The following is a 21,376-nucleotide window of genomic DNA, read 5'->3' as shown; positions in this document are numbered from 1 at the left end:
GCAGAAGAGCCGGGAGTGCAGGAGGCGAGAGAGGCTGACGTGTTGGCCTTTGCGTCCCTTGTAGCCCGGCGCAGGATATTGTTAATGTGGAAGGAAGCCAAACCCCCGGGTGTGGAGACCTGGATAAACGATATGGCAGGGTTTATAAAGTTAGAACGGATTAAGTTCGTGTTAAGGGGTTCGGCTCAGGGGTTCACCAGGCGGTGGCAACCGTTCGTCCACTACCTCACAGAAAGATAGAGGGAATGGAAAAGAAGTAGACAACAGCAGCAACCCAGGGGGGAGGGGATGGGGGGGTGGGGAAGGGGGGGGTGGGGAAGGGCAGGGGGGAGGAATCGGACGGACTCTCAGGGATGTTATTGTATATGTATAGGTATTTGGTATATGTAATTGTATATTGGATTGTTGGATTGTATTTTTGGAGAGTATTTATTTTGGACAAGGCAGTTGCCATTTAGTTTTGTTTTTTGTTTTTGTTTATATATTACTTATTTATTTGTTTAAAAGTGGCCACGATTATTTATATTGCTTTATTGTTGTGGAAAAGGAACACTACGTATTGTTATGTTTGGCCAAAAAACTTGAATAAAATATATATTTTTTTTAAATAGAAGGGGATCCAACCGATTTCCTTTCCTAAAGGGCATTAATGAACTAGGTGGCTTTATAGGGCGGCAAGATAGCACAGTGGTTAGCACTGTTGCTTCACAGCGCCAGGGCCCCTGGTTCGATTCTCGGCTTGGCACAGTGCCTGTGTGGAATCTGCATGTTCTCCCTGTGTCTGCTTGGGTTTCGTCCCACATGTCCTAAAAGATGTGCTTGTTAGGTGGACATTCTGAATTCTCCCTCTGTGTACCTGAATAGGCGCCGGAATGTGGCGACTAGGGACTTTTCACAGTAATTTCATTGCAGTGTTAATGTAAGCCTACTTGTGACAATAAAGATTATTATTCTAAAAAAGCCTTTGATAGACAAATAAATAGTAAAAAGGTAGTAAAAGGATGATTGGAACTGATTGTGGACTAAAACAAGGGACTTTTGCATGGAGCCAGGGCTGAATTATCGAATGAATACTTGGCATCTGTCTTCACCAAAGAAGAAGATGCAGCCAAAGTCATGTTGAAGTGGAAGTCGTTGAGAGACTTGATTGAGTTCAAAATTGATTAGGAGGAGGTATTTGGTAAACTGGCTGTACTTAAATTTGATAAGTCACCAAGAGCAGATGAGATGCATCCAAGGATGCAGAGGAAAGGATTAAAATTGCAGAAATCCTGGCATTCATTTCCAAACCTCCTTAGGTACAGGGTTCCAGGGTATTGGAGAACCACAAATGCTACATCCTTGTTCAAAAAGGGTGTTGGGATAAGCCCAGCAATTGCAAGCCTGCCAGTTTAACATAAGTGGTGGGGAGGCTTTTAACAATAATCTTTTGGACAAAGGTGATAGTAACTTGGGCAAATGCTCACAGATGCTCAATTTGCCTTTTGCCAGGGTCACCCAACTTCTGATCTCATTTCAGCCATGTTTAAATCATGGACAAAAGAGCTGAATGCCCGAGGTGTGGTGAGAGTGACTGCCCTTGACATCAAAGCAGCATTTGACCAAATATGGCATGACGAAGCCCTAGGAAAACTGGAATCACTGGGAATCAGGAGTAAAGCTCTCCGCTGGTTGGAGTCATACTTGGCACAAAGGAAGATAGATGGTTATGGTGGTCGGAGGTCAATCATCTCAGCTCCAGGACATCATTGCAGGAGTTCCTCAAGGTAGTGTCCTGGGCCCAACCATCTTCAGCTGCTTCATCAGTGACCTTGCTCCCATCATAAGGTCAGAAGTGGGGATGTTCGCAGATAACTATATAATATGTAGCATCGTTTGCGACTCCTCAGATACTGAAGTAGTTCATGTCCAAATGCAGCAAGACTGGACAATATTAAGGCTTGTGCTGACAGTGGAAAGCTACATTTGTGCCACACATGTGCCAGGCAATCACCAACTAAATGAGAGAGGATCTAACTATGACATTCAGTAACACTATCATCCCTGAATCCCTCACTATCAACATCCTGGGGGTTCCCATTGACCTGAAAATGAACGAGACTGGCCATATAAACACTGTGGCTACCAGAGCAGGTCAAAGACTAGAATCCCTTTTCACTCCCCCAAAGTTTGTCCAACATCTACAAGGCATAAGTCAGGAGTGTGATGGAATACTCTCCACTTGCCTGGATGAGTGCAACTCCAACAACACTCAGGAAGCTCATTACCATCCCAGACAAAACAGCCTACTTCATTGCTACAAACATTCCACAAACATTCAATCCCTCCACTTCTGACGAACAGTGGCAGCCGTGTGTACCATCCACAAGATGCAGTGCAGGAGCTCAACAAAGTTCTTTTGGCAGCACTTTCCAAACCCACAACCACTACCATGTAGAAGGACAAGAGCAGCAGATACCTGGGAACATCACTTGGTGGTTTCCCTCCAAGTCACTCACCATCCTGACTTGAAAGTATATCAACGTCCCTTCACTGTTGCTGGGTCAAAATCCTGGAATTTCCTCCCTAACATAATTGTGGATGTACCTACACCTCAGGGACTGCAGCGGTTCAAGATGGCAGTTCATCACCACCTTCTGAAGGGAAACTAGGGATTAGCAATGAATGTTGGCCTAGCCAGCGATGCCCACATCCCATAAATGAATAGAAAAAGAGGATTAATTAAGGAAAGCTAGCACAGATTTGTTAAGGGTAATTAATGTTTGACTTGCTTGTTCCTTTTGATAAGGTAACAGGGAAGGTAGATGAGGGTAATACAGTTGATATGGGGTACATAGAGCTCCAAAAGGCATTTGATTAATATAAAAAAGCTGTGAGCAAAGTTAGAGCTCATGGAATTGAAGTGATGGAGGTAACATGGACATGAAGTTGGCTGAGTGACAGGAAACAGACAGGAGTGGTGAATGGTTGTTTTTCAGACTGGAGGAAGTTTGGTAGTAGCATTCCCCACAAGTCAGTGTTAGCACCCCTGCTCTTCCTGATGTACGTTAATGACCTAGACTTTGGTATCTAGCATACAGTGCACAATTTCAAGATATGCGGGTGAGGTGAAACTTGGAAGTATTATCAACTGTGAGGAGGACAGTGTTAAACTTCAAAAGGATATGGACAGGTTGGTGGAATTGGTGGACAAGTGGCAAATGAAATTTAATGCCGTGTAGTATTCATTTTGGCAGGAAAAATGGGGAGGGACAATGAAAAATAAAAGGTACAATTATAAAGCGGTTGCAGGAACTAAGGAATCTTGGGACAAATGTACACAGATCATTGAAGGCGGCAGGGCAGATCGAGAGAGCAGTTAATAAAGCAAATGGAATCATGGACTTCATAAAGAGGGGGTATACAGCACAAAAGCAATAAAGTTATGAACAACTTGTGAAAAAGACTGGTTTGGCCACAACTGGAGTCTTGCTACCAGTTCTCGGCACCACACTTCAGCACAGGAGGGAAAGCATTCGAGAGAGCAGAGAAAGGTTTCACAAGAATAGTTCCAGAGATGAGGAACTTTATTTGTGAGGATATGTTGGGGAAACTGAAGCTATTTTGCTCAGAGAAGAGATGACTGAGAGGACGTTTGGTAGGGGTTTTAAAATCATTAAGAGTCTGCGCAGAGCAGGCAGGGGGAAACTATTCCCATTGGTGGAAGGATCGAGAATCAGAAGATACCAAATTAAGGTAATTGACAAAAGAAGCAATGGTGACAGGAGGAAAAGCTTTGTGTGTGCAGTGAATGGTTAGGATCTGGAATATACTGCCCGAGAATATGGTGAAGACAGATACCGATAATTGGATAATTATCTGAAGAAAAAAAAATTGCAGGGCCATGGGGGAAAAGGCGGAGTTGTGCTAGGTGAATTGCTCTTGCAGAGGGCTGCCACAGACATGATGGGCCGAATGGCCTTTTTCTGTGCTGTGACCATTTTATGATTAAGCAGGGGAGTTAAAGGAGGAGGGGAAGGTGATGAGGTAGAGTGCTGAAGGGAAGGCATTCCAGACTGTGGGGCCTGTTATGTGTCTGAAGACGCCCCGGCTAATGGTGAAGTCAGTAGGCCAGAATTGGAGGATGAAGGAGATACAATGGGCTTTTGCCTGAAGTGCAAGTCGGGCTGTCAATTGGCTCCTATGATGCATCAGGTAGCATGCTAGGCTTGGTCAGGTAAGTCAATCTCTAAGGGAACGAGCCCGGATTGCTACTGGGACTAAGTATTTTTTTCCTAGTTAGGATGAGCACACTTGCTCCTTCTGGCCCAACAAAATTACCCCCCGCAAATAAATTCTGTCCATTTTATAGAGTTCGGGTGTATCAATCGCGCCACCGCCATTTCAAGACTCAGCCGACAACTGACCCATCTAAAAAGAGCCCGCCCTTTGACCATATTGCACTGTTAAACTGCTGAGAATGTGACTTCTGCCCCTCAATGGAAGGAAGTCCTGCCTTTGCGCCAGAACTCAGTAGTAAGCACTGTTAGGACTGCAATTAGGCCCATGAGGAACTTCGATGGGACCCAGGTAAGTCCCTACCTTTTAGGGCAGGGAGAGATCGGGCAGCCGAGGGAGGGGTGAGCGAGGGCAATGGCGGGTGGTGGGCTGGATGTTAGATTTTGGAGGCCAGGCAGGAGGAACAAAGTGATGGGTGTGAGGAGAAACAAAGGGGGGCATCTTCATAGAATACAATTATCATAGAATTTACAGTGCAGAAGGAGGCCATTCGGCCCATCGAGTCTGCACCGGCTCTTGGAAAGAGCATCCTACCCAAGGTCCACACCTCCACCCAATAACCCAGTAACCCCACCCAACACTTAAGGGCAATTCTGGACACTAAGGGCAATTTTAGCATGGCCAATCCACCTAACCTGCACATCTTTGGACTGTGGGAGGAAACCGGAGCACCCGGAGGAAATCCACGCACACACGGGGAGGATGTGCAGACTCCGCACAGACAGTGACCCAATGCGGAATTGAACCTGGGACCCTGGAGCTGTGAAGCAATTGTGCTAACCACAATGCTACCGTGCTGCCCTTGGCAGGGGTACACCAATGTGCACAGGGTACTCCGTGAAGGCTATCCCCTTCCTTCCTGCTTATTTACCACATCTATTTTGTGCTGTTGGGAGCATATTCTTCAGCTCAATTTGCTTGTTAACAAGTTAAATTAAACGTTAATTATTTATTTAGAAAGGGAGGCAGACTGTCGATTTCAGCACCAACTCACCTCGCATATTGTTGGGGACAACTCTTGGGTGGGCGGCAAGTTGGTGGGCTTGCCAGCCTTCACGAGTCCCTCCCACTTGCTGAATACATGGCCAGTGGGGAGGGTGGGGGATGAGGAAGGGGGGTTGTAAACTGCAGCCCAAGCTGTCAGAAGATTGATCTTTTGTGCTTTCGAATTTTAGCCTGAGAAGACTTTATTTTCCTTAGTTTGATGTGTTAATGAAAGGAATGATCTTTCTATTTGAATCTTACTGTTAATTTTTAATTTGTAAAAAAAGATCTATTGAAGTAGTGTTGTTTTGTCTTACAAGTTCATATCCTAATAGCTCTTAAAGCAAATTCTGCCTATACCACCCTGCTATTCCTTCATCCGCCATCTTAAATTGTCTGATTCAGATTAGAATTCATAGAATCCCTACAGTGCAGAAGGGGGCTATTTGGCCCATTGAGTCTGCACCGACCCTCTGAAAGAACACTCTGCTGAGGCCCCTCCCCTAACCTATCCCCGTAACCCTGTGCATCAATCATGACCAATCCACCTAATTTGCACATCTTTGGACTGTGGCAGGAAACCTGAGCACCCGGAGGACACACATGCAGGGAAGAAAGAGCAAACTCCGCACAGCCAGTCACCCAAGGCTGGAATTGGACCTAGGTCCCCGGCACTGGGAGGCCGCAGTGCTAACCACTTAAAACTTATTTTTAGATCAATTAGTGCTGTGGACTCACTCTGAGAAAATTTTCTAAACTCATTTCAGACAGTTGGCAGAGATGGAAGACTTTCATCTGGCCAGCCTAGGCTGCTGGAAAAGATAGTGTTCCAACTCTCTGTGACGTTCACGTCCCTTATGGTAACTATCAATATGATCAAGAATTGGTGCAATTTTCATTTAAGTGATTTAATGCATTTTAGACATACGAGTCTTTCGAGCTGAATCCTCGACAAAAAGAGATGAGATATCTTCGTCAACTCCTGCATCATTCTTCGCAATGCAAGTATATGCCCCTGTGTCTTCATAACGCACACTGTTAATGTGAATTTCACCTCCATTTGCTGAAGAAATGTGGAATACAAACAAAAATAGACAAGTAATTCTGCATTGATAGTCTTCTTTCAGAAACATAGACACGACAAGAACTTGCATTTATTTAGGTAGTATCTTTAATGTAGTGATGCAAAAATCTTGGAGATTTGTAGGACTGAAAGGGTTTTTTAGAGATAGGGAGGGGTGATGCTCTGCAGGAATTGAAATTAAGGATGGGAATTTTAAAAAGCAGTTTTTTTTAAAAAAAAGCAGCAGTCTCACAATAAGATCACAATTTAAATATTAACAAGTTAAAAGAGAATTAAATCACCTCAGACATGCTCCAATTTTTTTCACCTCAGCCCGTTCTTTGGTTTGAACCAATGCCATGATTGACAGATGGATTTAGGGGAGTTGCAGAAACCAGTAATACAAGTTGATTGGCACACACAGCTGAATCTGAAACATGCTGGGCTAATGATGTCAATAAGTATTAATATGCCTACTTACACTGTCAGGACTCATCAATCTCGTAATACAGTTCCGTCAATTACTATTAACCATTGTTCATTATTAACCATTTCCACTTCAGAGATAAATTTTCCTTTTTATTCTTCTGCTTTAATACCCTCCAAAGCATTCTCCATAATGTGGTGGATAGGTGGGTGGCTTTGTTACAATTTACTTTGAGTGATCCTCTGGGAGGTGCATGATGGGCGATTTGGGATGTCTATTTCTATTTTATTTTGTTTCTCTGTTGGAAAGAGCGTGGGATCCAATTTTGGATCTCCCTTGATTGAAATTGGGGAACTTTTGGTGCTTCAAATGATAAAGCATTGACGCACTGTATCAATAGACATACCAAAATGCAATGCGTTTCCAGCGAATCGAGCCTATACTATGTAAATGTTCCCACACTCCCCCAGGACCATAGGCTGCTCTCCCCTTTTTGAAAGAGCTGACGAGTGGCAATTTAACCTGAAGGTCACCATTCCTCAGGTGAGGGGCAAGGTTGAGAAGACAGGACCTTCATGGCTAACCTCAGCCGGTATAGGAATTGAAACCATGTCTCTGCTTCACAAACCAACTGTCCAGCCACCTGAGCTTACCAACATCGCCCCCAGCCATCCCCCAACCCCATAGCTAATTACAACCAAGATATTGTCATCTAATTGCTGCATCTTTAATACTCATGTATCACAAACTATTCCCAAGAGATGTATTATAATCAAGGGGAATAACTTTGAGAAAATATCATAGAATCCCTACAGTGCAGAAGGAGGCCATTCAGCCCATAGGGTCTGCACCGATCCTCTGAAAGAGAATCCTACCCAGGCCCATGGTCCCTCCCTATCCTGGTAAACCAACCTAACCCTTTGGACACTAAGGGACAATTTAGCATGACTAAACCACTAATCTGAACATCTTTGGACTGTGGGAGGAAACCGGAGCACCAGGAAGAAACTCACGCGGACATGGGGAGAATGTGCAAACTCCAGACAGACCTAAGATCGGAATTGAATCCAGGTCCCTAACAGTGTGAGGCAGCAGTGCTCACCACCATGGCACCATGCTGCCAAGTGGAGATCAATTTAGATTCAGATGTTCGGGTTGATCATTGTATTGTTAAGAAAAAAAATCACTTCTATTCGGCTCAGTTTAAATCAGATTGGATTTAGATCTGTTGATCCTCTAGGTGCTGAAAATCCTATTTTGGTGTCTATTCAAAAACTTGCTGCAACATGGTCAAGGTTTTACAGGCCCTTGGGAGGCTAGGAAGGAGGTGTGGGGCCTGGTAAAATAACAAGATTCAGGAATGGAATGAGTAGATGTTGAAATGCTTTCAATTCCAAAAGGAAGGGGAAGCTAATTTATACAACTAAATGTTCAATAAGGATGTGGTAGTTACCACTAGCTGTATTAATAGTATTACGGTAAGACACATATACGAGAGGTACAAGGGTAAATCCCTGCCTGCTGGCTCCGTCCAGTAGGTGGTGTATAAATGTGTGTGCTCGCCGGTGCTGCAGCCATTCTGGTAGCAGCTACAGGAGGCACCACATCTTTGCTCAATAAAGCCTCGATTATTCCACTACTCTCGTCATTGTGGTAATTGATAGTGCATCAAAGGAGCCATTTCAGAGTTTGGTTGACATGTTCTTAAGGTGGGGGATAGGGAGGAAGCTACCCCTCCCAGCTGTGTGGTGAGGTCACAGATAATGGAGGCTGCCTCCTTGCTGCAAACCGAGGAGATGGTTTATGTTGAACAATTAAGGGGCCACAGGAAGGGAAAACAGCACCCCCTGCATCAACATCCCCCCCACCCCCGCAATGGTTTCCCTTCTGACCCTTGGCCCGGTTAAATTTTTTAATTCTTTTGAGTTGCCCACTGTAGGCCCAAGGGTCTGTATTCCTCAGCAGCAACCACCTCTACCGGTGGCACTGCTGAGGTTTCAGAGCTGCCACCTCTGTGATTGGGACAGTAGCATCAGGAGCCCATCTAATTGAATGGCAGGCCCACAAGGGGCCAATTAAAAGGCTGCCAGTGGTAAAATTATCATTAAAAAATTTTTTTTTAAATGTATTGCCGTTTTTCAATTTTACCGAGTGAAACTTTTGTGTCCGATATTTACAGTTTGTACGTTTCTTATATACATATATATAGTTTTTGGTATATCTTCTCCCCATCTCCGCTTCCCCCCTTCCTGCCCCCTTCCCTATGCCCTCCTTGGTATCCCCCTCTTCTGCCCTGGGTGGCTAGTGATAAAACTGGCAAATTTTGTTCAAAACCTATCCTTTATCCCAACATCAGGATCCTGACTCACCTTGTAAAAAGTTAGTTGTTTTTTAGGTTTATTGTGCATGTGGCCATGCACATGATGCTCCTATAGATGTCTGTCTTTTTAGGTGTTTTTTTTAAGTGGTTGAATGTCCTTTTAGATAATGGCTCAATGCTTCAATTTAGTTGGTGAATCAGTGGGTACATGTCCTTTGAGATAATGATAATGCCCCTCTGTATTCACAACTTGTAACAGGGAAATTCCATTGCCAAATACTTACTCTTAACTTTTTATAGTTGATTCTGCATGTACATTAGTATTAGAATTCTGGTTGAATCAATAAACTGTGTCCACTGTGTCACAAATATAATTATTAATTTGCAATTCATGTCTTTCAATTATTTTTGCTATAAAACTAATTCTGAAACTAGTTTGCTTTATGTCAGCTGATTATGTGCACAGATATGTAAATCACAGTTAGAAATCACCAGCAGATATGGGGGAACCTGAAACTTCTAAAAAACCTAACATTAAACAGTGCTTAGTCGGGCGGCACGGTAATGCAGCAGCCTCAAGGCACGAGGACCCGGGTTCAATCCCGGGTCTGGGTCACTGTCAGTGTGGAGTTTGCACATTCTCCCTGTGTCTACATGGGTCTCACTCCACAACACAAATATGTGCAGGGTGGGTGGATTGGCCACGCTAAATTGCCCCTTAATTGGAAAAAAATAGAATTGGGCACTTTAAATTGGTAAAAAAAAGATTTTCTAAAAAAGTGTTTCGTTCAATTGATTGAAATCATCATTCGCGTTAAAATAGATCTTGCAGGTGCAGAAAGGAAGAATGGATGCTGTTTGCCAACTTAAATCAGTCCTTCAACTTTAAAACAAGTTTGCTGTGTGAAACGCTTTGTGGATTTGTGATGCAATAAAGTGCCAAATATCGTTATTAAGTTCACCAACAAATCATGCCAATGGAATTGGATACTACCTAGTAGCACGAGTTGGTTAGGTAATGTTGATGTAATGTCTAGACCATTCTTCAGCCAGGTAATTTTGGGGTTGGGGATTCCATCAGCATGGCACTTTAAGCTGGTTGTCACACCTGGCTCTTGTGCCTGGCTTTCTGGGTACACTCTGATCACTGGAGGAACTAAAGAAACATTAAAAAATGAGTTACTCAATAAGTATCACAGATCAGAATAAAAACAACTGGTAATGACAGAACTCACCTCATCTCATCACAATAATACAGCATTTCTCACAGAAGGCAGTGCACATTGCATGCACAAGACATCCTTCTTGTTCAGTTCTCTGCCTGAAGGCATGTCCTCGGCCATTATTCGTTGAGCTACAGAAAAGTGCCATAATTTTTTAGTGGCACAGATACGATGAGGAGGCATGCCCTGAACCTAGCCCAGCCGGAATAGGGATCAAACCCTGTGCTGTTGGCACCAATATGATCCACATGCTATTGATACTGAGCTAACCGTCCCCTCATGAGAGACATTACAGATACTAATTATGAATCCCGTTAAATTAGAAGTAGTTTTGGAACTTCAAAATTGCCTCACGTGCTCACAAAGCAAAATGCCGCAGATGATGGAAATCTGAAATAAGGAACAAAAGTGCTGGAAATACTCAATTCAGGGCTGAATGAGGCTGAATTTTAAGGGCCACCGGTGGGCAGGATAATAGGCAGGTGGGCCTGTAAATCAGTTAACCATGCCATAGGCGGAATGCACGCCACCAACTCCCCTGCCCCACCACAATTTTACAGATGGCTGGGCAGGGCATTGGGTGGGCTGCCAGCTGTGGCCCTATTGAGGCCCATAAGTGGACAATTAATGCTCAGTGAAGGGCTTCATCCCACCATTACTCCCGTATAACGGTTGGCGAGAGAGGCCTGTGCCCGATTTATAGCCTGCCAAGCTGGCCCTGATAAGATGCTGGACTTATTTGGGCTTGGGGGCATCCACAGTTCCTCTTCCTCCCAGGCCTTCTGCAAAACTGGCAGTGACCACCAATCCTGGTCTGATGCAGAGCTCCAGGTCCCCGATTGGCCTCCTGCTTTATAGGAGGTGGGACCTCCTCCCGGAGACAGATGGAAGCATGCCTCATGCTAACTAAAGGGCTGTTACCCAAATAATTGCAGCAAGGCAAGTTGGTCAAGCAGAGGTGGGCTGGCCCCTAACATTTATACTGGTGTTGGGAGCCTGTCCATGGAGTTAACGTTTCAGGCCATTTCGGGTCTTATAAAAAGTCATCGCCATTAGCTTAGTGGAGTTAAAGGCGGGGTGTCTCTGATTGACACAGGGCCTGAGAAGGAGACCCCTGCCTTTCACTGATGAACAGCTCAAAGGTTTAAACTTGCTAGGGCTACATATTGGAGACAGTCCTTATATTGGAGTCATGGCATAATGAGGTCTTTAATTGGACATTAATTGCCCATTTATAGGCCTCAGTTGGGTCAAGGACAGATTGCCCACCTGTCACCACCCCCGCCACTGATAAAGTTGTGATAGATCTGGGGTGGGTGGCATGGCTACAGGTATGTCACTAGTAGCACGGTGCCCTAATTTACAGGTCCACCTGCTTGTTTGCCTGCCTGTAGGTGGCCTGTAAAATTCAACCCATGAACTCTGTTTTTCTCTCCACAAATGCTGCCTGACATGCTGAGCATTTCCAACAATTTTTGCTTTTGCTTCACCTACCATGGGATCCAGGACAATTTGGCAAATTGGATCCCAAACCGACTTCGTGGCAAGATGCAGAGAGTGTTGATCGAAGGTTGTTTTTGTGATGGAAGCCTGTATTCCGTGGTGTGCCACAGGGATCTGTGTTGGGACCCTTGCTGTTTGTAGTGTACATTAATGATCTAGATGGGAATATTGGGGGTATGATCAGTAAGTTCCCAGGTGATATAAAAATGGGTGGTGTAGTAAATAACGAGGAGGAAAGTCTTAGATTACAAGGTGATATGGAACAGGTTGGTCAGATGGCCAGAACACAGTGTCGGATGGAATTTAACTCAAGTGTGAGGCAATGCATTTGGGGAGGACTAACAAGACAAGGGAATTCACAATGAACAGTAGGATGCTAGGAAGTACAGAGGACCAGAGGGGCCTTGGGGTGCATGTCCATAGATCCCTGAAGGCAGCAGGACAGGTAGGTAAGGTGGTCATGAACGTACATGGGGTACTTGCATTTATTAGCCAAGGCATAGAATATAAAGATCAGGGAGGTTATGATGGAGCAGTATAAAATGCTTGTTAGGTCAAAGCTAGAGTACTGTGTGCCGTTCTGGTCACCACACTATAGGAAAGATATGATTGCACCAGAAAGGGTGCAATGGAGATTCACCAGGATGTTGCCTGGGCTGGAACCTTTCAGCTATGGAGTTGGTTTCCTTCAAGCACAGAAGGCTGAGGGGGACCTGATTGACATGCACAAAATTATGGGTGACATAGATAGGTTAGATGGGAAGAAACATTGCACCTTAGTAGAAGGGTTAGTACCAGGGGGTATATATTTCAGGTAACAAGCTTTAGAGATTTAGAGGGGAGTTGAAGAAAAATGTTTTTACCCAAAGGTGGTGGGAATCTGGAACTCACTGCCTGAAAGGGGGTAGAGGTGGGAACCCCCAGAGTATTTAAGAAGCATTTAGATGAGTAGTTAAAACACCGTAGTACACAAGGCTACGGGCCAAGTGCTAGAAAATGCGATTAGAATAGACAGGTGTTTGATGGCCGGCACAGATAAGATGGGCCAAAGAGCCTCCTTCTGTGCTGTAAAACTCTATGACATTATACCGGGACTCTGACTGAACACCAAGTTGAGAACAGTCATTAAAATTTAACCAAACTCAATTCTTCCACACTCAATGCTGCAAAGTTCTTAGGAGTGGCACAGCGGTGCAGTGGTTAGCACTGTTGTCTCACGTCACCAACGACCCGTGTTTGATCCTGGTCCCGGGTAACTGTTCTTGTGGAATCTGCGCATTCTCCCCATGCCTACATGAGTCTGATCCCCACAACCCAAAGATATGCAGGTAGGTGTATTGGCCACGCTAAATTGCCCCTTAATTGGAAATGTCCTTTATTTTCCTAATTTTAAGGTCAGCCAATAAAATTCAAAGTGAAAGTTTAACATTTGGATTAATTGCAATATATTGTCCAATAAAGCTATGCTGCACAAATATGTTGTACATAATGTTCTGCCATGTTGAAATGGATTTACATCTTTAATGCTGCTTTCTGATATTCACCTTAAAAGCAAAAGTGAAGCATAGGTTAATTAAAAATGAGCTTCCAAATTTGGTTTTGTGAAGAAAGATGGTATTATTTTAAAAATATTTTTGGGGTTTTGTTGTGTTATTATGTGAAGCAGGCTTGTTTTTCTGTGTGTGACTATTTTAATTAAACTGAAGACAGGTGGGCCGCAAGGTTTAGGATATCAAAAGTGTTGTAGGTGTGAAAGATGTGAAATACGTGCATTTGAATTAAATATGGTCAAGTTGAATTTTCTACAAGTAAATAAGACCCGGATAGAAATTTGCATTAGGAGATGAAGAAAATTTGCTGTGTTCATTTGTTAAATTTCAAAGGTAAGGAAAAGATCATAAATAGATAAGGAAAGGTTACTAAATTTTATATTAGCTGAAAGTGGGGGCAGTAGAGAGAACATACAAGATGTTTCATATTCTGAGAAAGGCGAGTTTCAAAGAGCGCTAAGGACAATGAAATCAAGATGAAGTGGAAAACAATATAAGGAAAGGTTGAGAGCTATGTTTCTTTTCAAATTTAGAGTACCAAATTCATTTTTTACAATTAAGGGGCAATTTAGCGTGGTCAGTCCACACTAAAGTAGTTGTGGGAGCGAAACCCACGCAAACACGGGGAGAATGTACAAACTCCTCATGGACTATGACCCAGAGCCGGGTTTGAACCTGGTACCTTAGCGTGTGAGGCAGCAGTGCTAACCACTGTGCCACCTTGCTGTCCGGTTGAGAGCTATGTTGGGGTCACCATATAAACCTCTCCTGGAGTGCTGCTCTGTGCTGGGAGAAAGAGCTGTTAAGAAATTGAGCAGCCTTCCAGTGTCTATTTTTTCATAAAATGGGGTTCTGTTTTAAAGCAGAGTGGGAGATAAGAAATCCTTCCCGATAGCAATGGTCGGTTTCCTTCTGGCAATTTTACCGGAATTTTTCAAGTTAAACATAAGGGATTGTTACCTAAAGGGGTGTTTCTTTGTGAGTCCAACCAAATAGAAAACTTGGTTTTCGGAGGAGTGTTCTGTAAAACTAATTTTACCTGTGTAAATGTAATCTTGTGTGTTGAAGTCTTCTTTTATTTTGTTAATAAATGTGTTAAATCCCCAAAAGCGTTACTGGAATTTGTGGCTTCTGACTTTGGTACACATATCTTCTCATGGTCAAAAAAAAAGAAAAGAGTTGTGATAAGCTTACCAAGTTACCCTTTGGGATTTGGTTTGCGTGGCAATTAGCACATGCTGGATCCTAACAATTTCTAGTGTAGCAATTAGGGAGCTTCAAATAAAACTATTAGATTTTAATTCAACCAACCAGACGAGAAACTAATGGGATGGGATTGGATTGATGTACTTTAACAGCTTTCCCAGTCAAAATGTGTGAAATTTTAAGTGTGTAGCTGATCAAATACAGTCAGGATGATAACTAATGGTTAAAATTATCTCCAGGTGTCAAAATGCTTGTGGCTTGTCCTTAAATATATTTCAAAATAGGGGTAGGAGCCAGGCTTTCTATCGGAACCAAGCCAAATTGTAACATAAAATTACAAACCGTGTACCATGCAGATATTTCGCCCAAGCAAATACTTGGAATAAGTGAGTTGTTTTATGAGGATGGGCTGGAATGATTTCCACTGGAACTGAGAAGAGCGAGGGGTGACTGATTGAAGTGTATAAAATTCTGAATGGTCTTGATAAGTTGAACGCTAAAAGTAGTTTCCTCTTGTGTGTTCGTCCAGAGCTAGAGGTCACCGTTTTAAAATTAGGGGTCGCCCTTTTAGGACCGAGATGAGGAAATTGTTCTCTCTCAGAGAGCTGTGCAACTTTGGAACTCTCTGCCTCAGAAGATGGTGGAGGCGGGGGTCACTGAATATCTTAAGGAGGTAGTAGATAGATTCTTGTTAGGCATGGGAATCGAACGTTATCAGGGATGGATGGGAATGTGGAACTCAAAACACAAACAGAACAGCCATGAATTGAGGAGCAGGCCCAAGGTGCCAGATGGCCTACAGCTGCTTCTCCCAACGGGAATCTAAGTGCCAACGCCGGAGTAAAAACCGGAGTGTTTTACTCCGGCGTCGGTGCCCGATCCCAGACTCCCATTCAGGGGCCTCTGTGGGGCTGGCAGGGGCGTGGCGCGATTTGCGGGGGCAGGGCCTCAAACGGCGTCGGAGACCCGGCGCCGCGTAAAAGACCCGGCGCCTTGGGTCCCGCGCAGTTGGGCAGGCGGCAACTAGCGCATGCGCAGTAGCCGTCCTCCCCCAGGCCGCCCCGCACAACAATGGCGCAGGGCTGTAACATTGCCGGCGGAGGAAAGGAGGCCCGCCGACAGAGAGGCCGGCCCGCCGATTGGTGGGTCCTGATCGCGGCCCAGACACCATCGGAGGCCCCCCCCCCGCCGATGAGGGAGCCCCCCCACCCCACAGGCCGCCCCCCGAGCGTTCCCGCAGAGTTGCTGCCGGCAGCGACCAGGAGTGAACGGCGCCGGCAGGACTCTGTCATGATGGAGCGGCCGCTCGGCTCATTCGGGCCGGAGAATCGGCGGCCCTTCGATTCCAGCGCCGGTGGCGCGCCAAATGCGCCGGCGCAAATAGCGGCGATTCTCCGCACCTCGGCGAATCGCGCGCCTGCGTCAGGGCATCGTGGCGTGGTTGCTCCGATTCTCCGGCCCGGAGCGGGGCTCAGAGAATCGCCCCCCGCCGTCGGAACTTAGACTCCCGTTGGAGGAATCCCGCCCACTATCTGGTGTTTTAGTAGTTCAAGCTGGTTTCATACTCCACTAGAGCCTATTCTCATCTTCCCTGATTCAAATCTATCAGCCTTTCCTGAAATATGTTTCAGCTATTTGCCTCAACTACTCCCTGTGGTAGGAGTTCAATCTTACTTATTGAATTGGAAATTAGTCAGGAAGAAGAAGTTTTGCCCTGGATACAAACTAAATTGAACACTCTTGAGGCATTAGCAAAGACTTGGAACCCATATAATAGCTGATTAATTGTTCATTAACATTTCATTCAATAAGCCAGTAGCAAAAGCCAATTTGGGAAGCATTTAACTTACATTTATTTGGCACCTTTCACGTATTGAAATGTGCCAAGGCACTTCAAAGGAGAATTACAAATACGGGTGCTGTGGTCGTCAACCCCTCCCCAGTTAAAAGGATGTAGGGGAGTCCACCACGATCCCGAGGGCCGCCCTGCAGCAACTCAATGCTCGGAGCAGAATTTTCATCATTTTCTGGAAGCGGTCCCGCCTCAGAGCTGCCGGCCATTTGGACAATCAGCAGCTCTGTAGCCACAGCTTGGACTGCAGGCAGTCCGACCGTGCTTAGGAGCCCACGTAATTCAGAGGTCAGGGCCTCAGTGAGGGGTGTTGGGTAGGGGGCGGGGGGGAGCATGATCGGTTCAAGAAGCTTAGGAGGAGGATCCTTGGAGGGGGGGGGTTCCTCCGATGGAGATGGACCAAGGGGGCTCGCAAAGGAGGTGTGTTCCCCTTGCCCGATACCGTTAAAGCTTCCAGGTGTCCTGCATGACATGGGCCACTCACCTGCCCAAGGCTGATAGAGCCACTTGATCCTTCCCTGACCTCAGACAGAGCAGGGGTGGGTGAGTATACAACAGGAAGACCACCTGCTGGGTTTTATGTCTCCCTGATCTTCAAACGCACTGAAGAGGGTGTGTATAATCTAGTCCAAAGTATAACACTGAGTTGCATAAGAAGGTGCTCAGTCTGATGACACAATGCTTGGTCAAACAGGTAGGTTTAAGGAATGTCTGAAGGGAGTAGAATGAGGTGGAGAGGCAGAGTGGTGTCGGGAGGGTATTTCAGAGCTTGGGACCCAAGGAATAGAAGGCACAGCCAACAATAGTGGAACAATAGAGGGGTGCAGACATCTTGGAGAGTTGTGATTTGGAATGTATAACAACTATGACTGGCTCTGTTGCAAAGTCAAATTTGAAAGGTTGGGCGGACTTTTACCATATTGCACAAAGTGTTGGTCCCAGGTGAGAAAACTGGTGCGAATCCTGCCAGCGTTGGCAGCCAGGAATTTCACGGAATATTGAGCCTCTTATACAAAGTTTTTTAAAAGTCAATTAAATCATGCTGCGTTTGTGGTGTGCTTCCATTGATTCGCTCGCCCCGGGCCAACTTAGTCTCTGCAATCAATAGTGAGCTTCTTATAAATGTTTCCCCAGGACTTGTTCCAGATACAGTTGGGGGATGGCTGCCAGGAAGCCGGTGCCAAGATTCTCTGAGGGAGCCCTAACCAAACTCCTGTATGCTGTGCAGCAGATGCGGGACCTCATATACCTGCATTCCTGCAGATGTCCGTCCAGTAAGTCCACCACACCTATCTGTGAGGCAGCCTTAGTGAGTACCAGCCTGCGGCAGAAGAGCATGGGGCAACAGTGCCACAAGAAGGTGAATGACCTTCTTTGTGAGGTCAAGGTAAATCTGCCTCTTAGAGTTTCCCGCGGCCTCCACACCTCCAAGTTCATCTCTCACCAAGCCACCCAACACCTATCATGCAGCCCTCTCCCTCAACACCCCCCTCCCCCCACTCCCAGGGTCCCCAGTAGCTAATCTGCTCCTCATATCACTGCTCTCACTCAAGTCCCACGCATGCCAGACTTCATCATCATCTGAACTGGCAGGACCAACTGTCACCATCTGTCTCTTTGCAGGGTAAATTCGAGCCTAACTGGCATGAGCGGGCGCAGCCAGTCCAAGCCATGCCCGAGCTGAGATGCCTCATTCCCTTTGAGGAAAGAACTCTTGAGTTGGCTCACAAGGAGAAGGACCGAATCTGTCCAGTGGGTGACGTGGGGGCAGCCACACAAAAGTGAGAACCCTCAAGACATGCAGTCCTAGTTCAAGCCTCACGTGAGTAACCTTTCTCCGTCAGTTACCCCTCCATGAAGCGCTATTGCCATGTCCCTTCCCTTAAAGGTCAATCAGTCGACCAGCCTGGGCCATCTTTGCACCCAGTGGTCACCACAGACCCAAGCAGTTCCAAGAGAGGCTTCTCAGAGACCAGCATAAAAGAGGCATCACATCTGTCACCCGCACCCTCCACCTGCACGAACGCTCACACCTCGGTGGGAATAACTGGTTGGCAGGCTTCTGGGTCACTCACTGGTGTGCATCTCACTGCTGATGATCCACAGCAGGTGGAGACAGGGATGTCCTGGCCAGGGGATCCAGCACTCGGAGGGATGCCGGGTCCCTGGACTCTGCTGTCCTCTGGCCATTGATGTATGATGTGCCCCGAGGTACGGTTGTCCCAGAGCTACTGGAGCTGGAGGGGTCCCATCGCCTTCTGTCTGAGGAGATGATACCATCACTTCAATGCAATGAGGCCAAAACTGTGAGGGTGTTGTCCATTGGAGACGTTGGTGCAGGCCATGCACTCCATGGTGGTGATGCCCGCTCATGCCTTCTATGACTGAGGGCATGAGCTCCATGGTGCAGGGCTTCAACTGCATGGTGCAGGCACTGGTGAGAATTCACGAGTGTCAGCGTCAGAGGATGGTGAGGCTTATGGATCTTATTCCAGCTAAGCCCCCTATATACCATGAAGAAGCGTAGGGGCTCCTGGGCACACAACGGGAAGAGGATCAGCAGAAACGCAGCCCAGGGCCTTCCACCCAGGAGTCGCTTGGAGTGTCCAGCCCATCCAAAACCCTCTGCCCTGTGATCAACACACCTCTAGCTCCATACACCGAGGATAGCAGCACTGCAACACCCGTGCTGCCTGTAAGTAGGCCTGGACCGTCAAGGTCCAGGCCACCCAGGAGACACCAGCCACAGTCATCTCAGGCAACAGGGTGTGGAAGGCAGCACATCACCTCAACATAAGTTGGGCATCCTGGGAATACACAGAAATGCAGCGGGACGGTGACAAGAAATAAGAAACTAAAGACACCTCATGGGCACAAGTGAACCTAGGCAGAAGTGGATAAAGGCCACTATTGTAATAGAGTTCTTGTACTGTTATGTGAGTGTCCCTCTTCAGCAGTCCAATCATTTGCTTGACAAGTGTGCACGTTAACACATGAACCTTGTTATAACGAGCTCTGCAGATGTTTGTGGCCTCCGCACTGGCATCATCATCCATCTCCTGAGTGGGTACCCCTGTTCCCGTGGAGCCACCCCTCCAGCTACTCCTCTCCCTGAAAGATGTCTGGGATCTGAGATTACCCCAAGTTGTAACTATCCTGGATGTTCCTTGGGAAATGGGCACACACTTACATGTCATGTGATCACAAACGAGTTGAACACTTAAGGAATGGTATCCCTTGCAGCTTATTAATGGCACCCCAAGCCGCCATGGAGACCGCAGGGCCACATGGGTGCAGTCGATTACACCCTGCACCTGGGGCATGCCTGCTAATCTGGTGAAACCCATGGCCCATCTGGTCCTGCCCAGGTTGATGTACATGTGAGTCCTCGCAAATAGCACATCTGTCCTCTCTGTTAAGCACTTCCATGTGGCTGACTGGGAAATGCCACACAGATCACCTGGGCTGCAATGAAACAAGCTACTGGTATAGAAGTTCAGAGCAGCGGTAGCTTTAAGGGCCACAAGCAGATTGTGGGCGAAGAGTTGAGTTTGGCGGAAGAGATAAATGCAAAATGGGTAAAGGAATTTAGGCCAATACTGGAGGAGGAGGCATGGAGTGAGGTGCCGCAGGAGGTGAACACCACATTGTCATGTGTGAGGCTGAGTCTGATCCAGCGAAAGGTAGTGTTTTGAGCACACCTCACAAAGGCTAGGATGAGTCGGTTTTTTGAGCGGGTGTAGGATAGGTGTGAGCGCTGTTCAACAGAGCCCATACATCACACACACATATTCTGGTCCTGTTCCAAGCTGGTGGTTTTTTGGAGGTCCTTTTTTTTAGCACCATGTCGGCGATCCAAAATATTGAGCTGGAGCCCTTTCCTTTGGCGGCTCTCTTTGATGTTTCAGATGTGCCGGAGCTGCGGATGGGTGCGGGGGCACATGTCTTCACCTTGTTGGTGGCATGGAGGCAGATCCTGTTGGGCTTGTGGCGAGCAATGCTGTTGAGTGCTTTGGCATGATTAGGGGATTTAATAGAGTTTTTGCACCCCGGGAAGGTTAAATACACCGTGAGGGGGTCGATTGAAGAATTCTACAGGAGATGACGGCTGTTTATATTGTATTTTGGAGAATTCATCCCTGTTAGCTGTTAAAGGGGTGTGGGCTGAGGTACAAATGGCGGGGGTGGGGGGGGGGGGGGGGGGGAATGAGTAAAGGGTGTTCTTGCTTCTTGGATTGATGGGCCTTTTGTGGAGTTTGTGTTTGGTTTAAGGGTTGTTGTTTGTATTATTTTGTATAAAATATTAAAACTTTAATAAAAACATTATCAAAAACAAAACTTGAACAAGCAATGGGTGACCTCCCAAGCCATGAGGTGCCAACTCCTGCATGACATCGCAACAGTGGTCCACATTCCCCCGGGACAGGTGCAGTGGCTCCGGCATTGCAGCTCTGACATCTGGAGGATTTTTGACATCAGAAGACCCTTTGCTGGTAGTGTCTCCTACAAGTCTCCACTGGAAGAGCCATGGGGCCCAGCTTCCCCTGCTGGGCGCTGGTCCTGATCGTGTGCAGTGGCATGTTAATGACACTGCTGCTGTTCAATAGCAATGAGTAGGATAGCCAACTTGACTGGCTCACTGATTCTCCAGCGTCATAAACTGATAGGAAGAGAACATCATACTGAACGATAAGTATTCCTGACAGTGCCCTGACACTCAGCCCTCTATGTGTCTGGCGCTTCACTCTCAGTGACCACTTGTCCACTATGCTTCACTCCCTCCCCTTCCACACAGTAGCCACTTCCCCATAGTTGCTCTTACCTACTCCACCTAGATGAAGCGAGCCAACCAGAGGGAGTGTATCAGGAATACCTAACCACCAATCACCTCCCTCCAAAAAAAAATTCCATGAGCTAGGTGATAAGTCAGTTGAGTGCATGCATTAGGCCAACATTTTCTCCTCACAGGG

At 46.3% G+C, this 21,376-nt stretch overlaps 1 protein-coding gene across 5 annotated transcripts in view; it reads right to left on the bottom strand.

Moving 5' to 3' along the window:
- LOC140427031 (follistatin-related protein 5-like) overlaps positions 1-21,376 on the bottom strand; it is an 802,898-nt gene that overhangs the window by 61,016 nt on the left and 720,506 nt on the right. For all 5 annotated transcript variants that reach the window (XM_072512450.1, XM_072512453.1, XM_072512455.1 and 2 more), the window contains 2 exons: positions 10,067-10,228; positions 6,191-6,325 (listed from right to left, as the gene is read on the bottom strand). In XM_072512450.1, coding sequence (XP_072368551.1) covers positions 6,191-6,325; positions 10,067-10,228 — 297 coding nt within the window. The remainder of the gene's footprint in view (positions 1-6,190; positions 6,326-10,066; positions 10,229-21,376) is intronic.

The sequence above is a fragment of the Scyliorhinus torazame genome, chromosome 7 (genome assembly GCF_047496885.1).
Source record: "Scyliorhinus torazame isolate Kashiwa2021f chromosome 7, sScyTor2.1, whole genome shotgun sequence".
Taxonomy (NCBI): domain Eukaryota; kingdom Metazoa; phylum Chordata; class Chondrichthyes; order Carcharhiniformes; family Scyliorhinidae; genus Scyliorhinus; species Scyliorhinus torazame.
This window is presented reverse-complemented; position numbering and strand designations above follow the sequence as displayed.